Genomic DNA, 1530 nt, shown 5'->3' with positions numbered 1-1530 from the left:
CCAGGGTGCATTTCTTGACAAGCAGAACACTCACCCATTCTGGCCCTTTGGATGGGGCAGAGCCTACACAACCACACACCCAGCCATGGTAGCTTTTACTGTGAAGGTGACATTTGAGCCAAGGCTGGAAGGTGAAGAGGTCAGCCTCGTAGAAGTCGAGGGGGATGAGTACTGGGGGCAGCAGGAACAGCCTGTGCAATGGACCCAGCAGCAGCAGCAGGTAGGCGTGTCCTGGAAACAGTATGAGGTGAGCGTGGAGCATCGTGAGTCAGGGAGGCGGGTAAGAGAGGAGGTCGGGGTGGGGAGGTGGGGGGAGGTGACAGGCAAGACAGGAGCAAGAGAGATGGCACAGGGTGCAAAGCACCTAGTGGGCCCCAGTCACTAGGCATGCTTTTACTCTGAAATGGGAAGTCTTTGGAGGGTTTTGAGCAGATAGAATCTGACTTAGGTGTTAAAAGGATACCCCTCGTAATGGAGAAAACTCTCATTTCTTCTCACTGGTTGGTCTTTCTTCGCCCTCATAGTGACAGGAGTTAGAGGACTTAAAGAGGCTTTTTTGGCTCCATAGGCTTTTTTTTCTTTTTCTTTTTGGAGACAGGGTATTGCTCTGTCACCCAGGCTGGAGTGCAATGATGCAATCAGGGCTCCCTGTAGCCTTGACCTCCTGGGTTCAAGCGATCCTCCTGCCTCAGTCTCCTAAGTAGCTGGGATTACAGGTGTGCACCACCACACCCAGCGTGTCTTTTTTGTTTGTGGAGAGATGATGTCTCACTATATTGCCAGGCTGGTCTCAACCTCCTGAGCTCAAAGCCATCCTCCCTCTTTAGCCTCCAAAGTGCTGGGATCCATAAGCTCTTTATTTTAAATCAAAGCAGTCCTCAAAGTTGCCTTCAAGAGCTCACCCAGAGGCTTGGGTGAATCCCATTTGATGATGAAGATGGTGATCTGCTTGGTCCTGGCCTCTGGGTCTTCACTGTTGTAAAGAACATTGATTCGTCCATTTGATACCCAAGTTCTTAGCCAGCTGAGTCTCCAGCTGGTGCCACAACCCCGCCCCTCGATGGCTTATGCAGAGTGAGGCACATCTAAGGCTCAGGATCACTCTTGGGTCACCTCATTTGTCCCCTCCCTGCAAATGTTCTTTAGGACTTAGCTCCTGCCTCCTCAACCTCCCATATCCTCCTCAGGATCTTTCCCATATCCTGGAATTCTTTTGATTCTGCTTAACTTTCCTCTCATTGAGAAACGTGAACACACACCCTTGGAACCTGTCCTGTGGGATTTGTTATTAAGCGTTCTTTAGCTTAGGAAATTTCTCCCTCTCTTTTGGCAGATTCAGAGACCTCAGGTTTGTTCGAACAGCAGAAATACTAGCGGGAAAATTGCCTCTGCAGCCTCAGGAATATTGGGATGTGATCCAGAAACACTGCCTGGAGGCGCACCAGACTCTTCTCAACAAGTCAGTATCTGCCCTCCGAGTGGGGATGCACCACGATACCTTAAAGACTGAAAACCCTCTGAAATGAAGCT

The 1530-nt window shown here is 50.1% G+C and overlaps 1 protein-coding gene across 1 annotated transcript in view; it reads left to right on the top strand.

Annotated features, from left to right (window-relative positions):
- The window catches only part of DNAH3 (dynein, axonemal, heavy chain 3), a 235401-nt gene that overhangs the window by 28493 nt on the left and 205378 nt on the right, over window positions 1-1530 (top strand). Inside the window, 1 exon segment of the mRNA XM_011931963.1 lies at window positions 1334-1459. Coding sequence (XP_011787353.1) covers window positions 1334-1459 — 126 coding nt within the window.

The sequence above is a fragment of the Colobus angolensis genome, unplaced genomic scaffold (assembly GCF_000951035.1).
Source record: "Colobus angolensis palliatus isolate OR3802 unplaced genomic scaffold, Cang.pa_1.0 Scaffold92, whole genome shotgun sequence".
NCBI classification, from domain to species: Eukaryota; Metazoa; Chordata; class Mammalia; order Primates; family Cercopithecidae; genus Colobus; species Colobus angolensis.
This window is presented reverse-complemented; position numbering and strand designations above follow the sequence as displayed.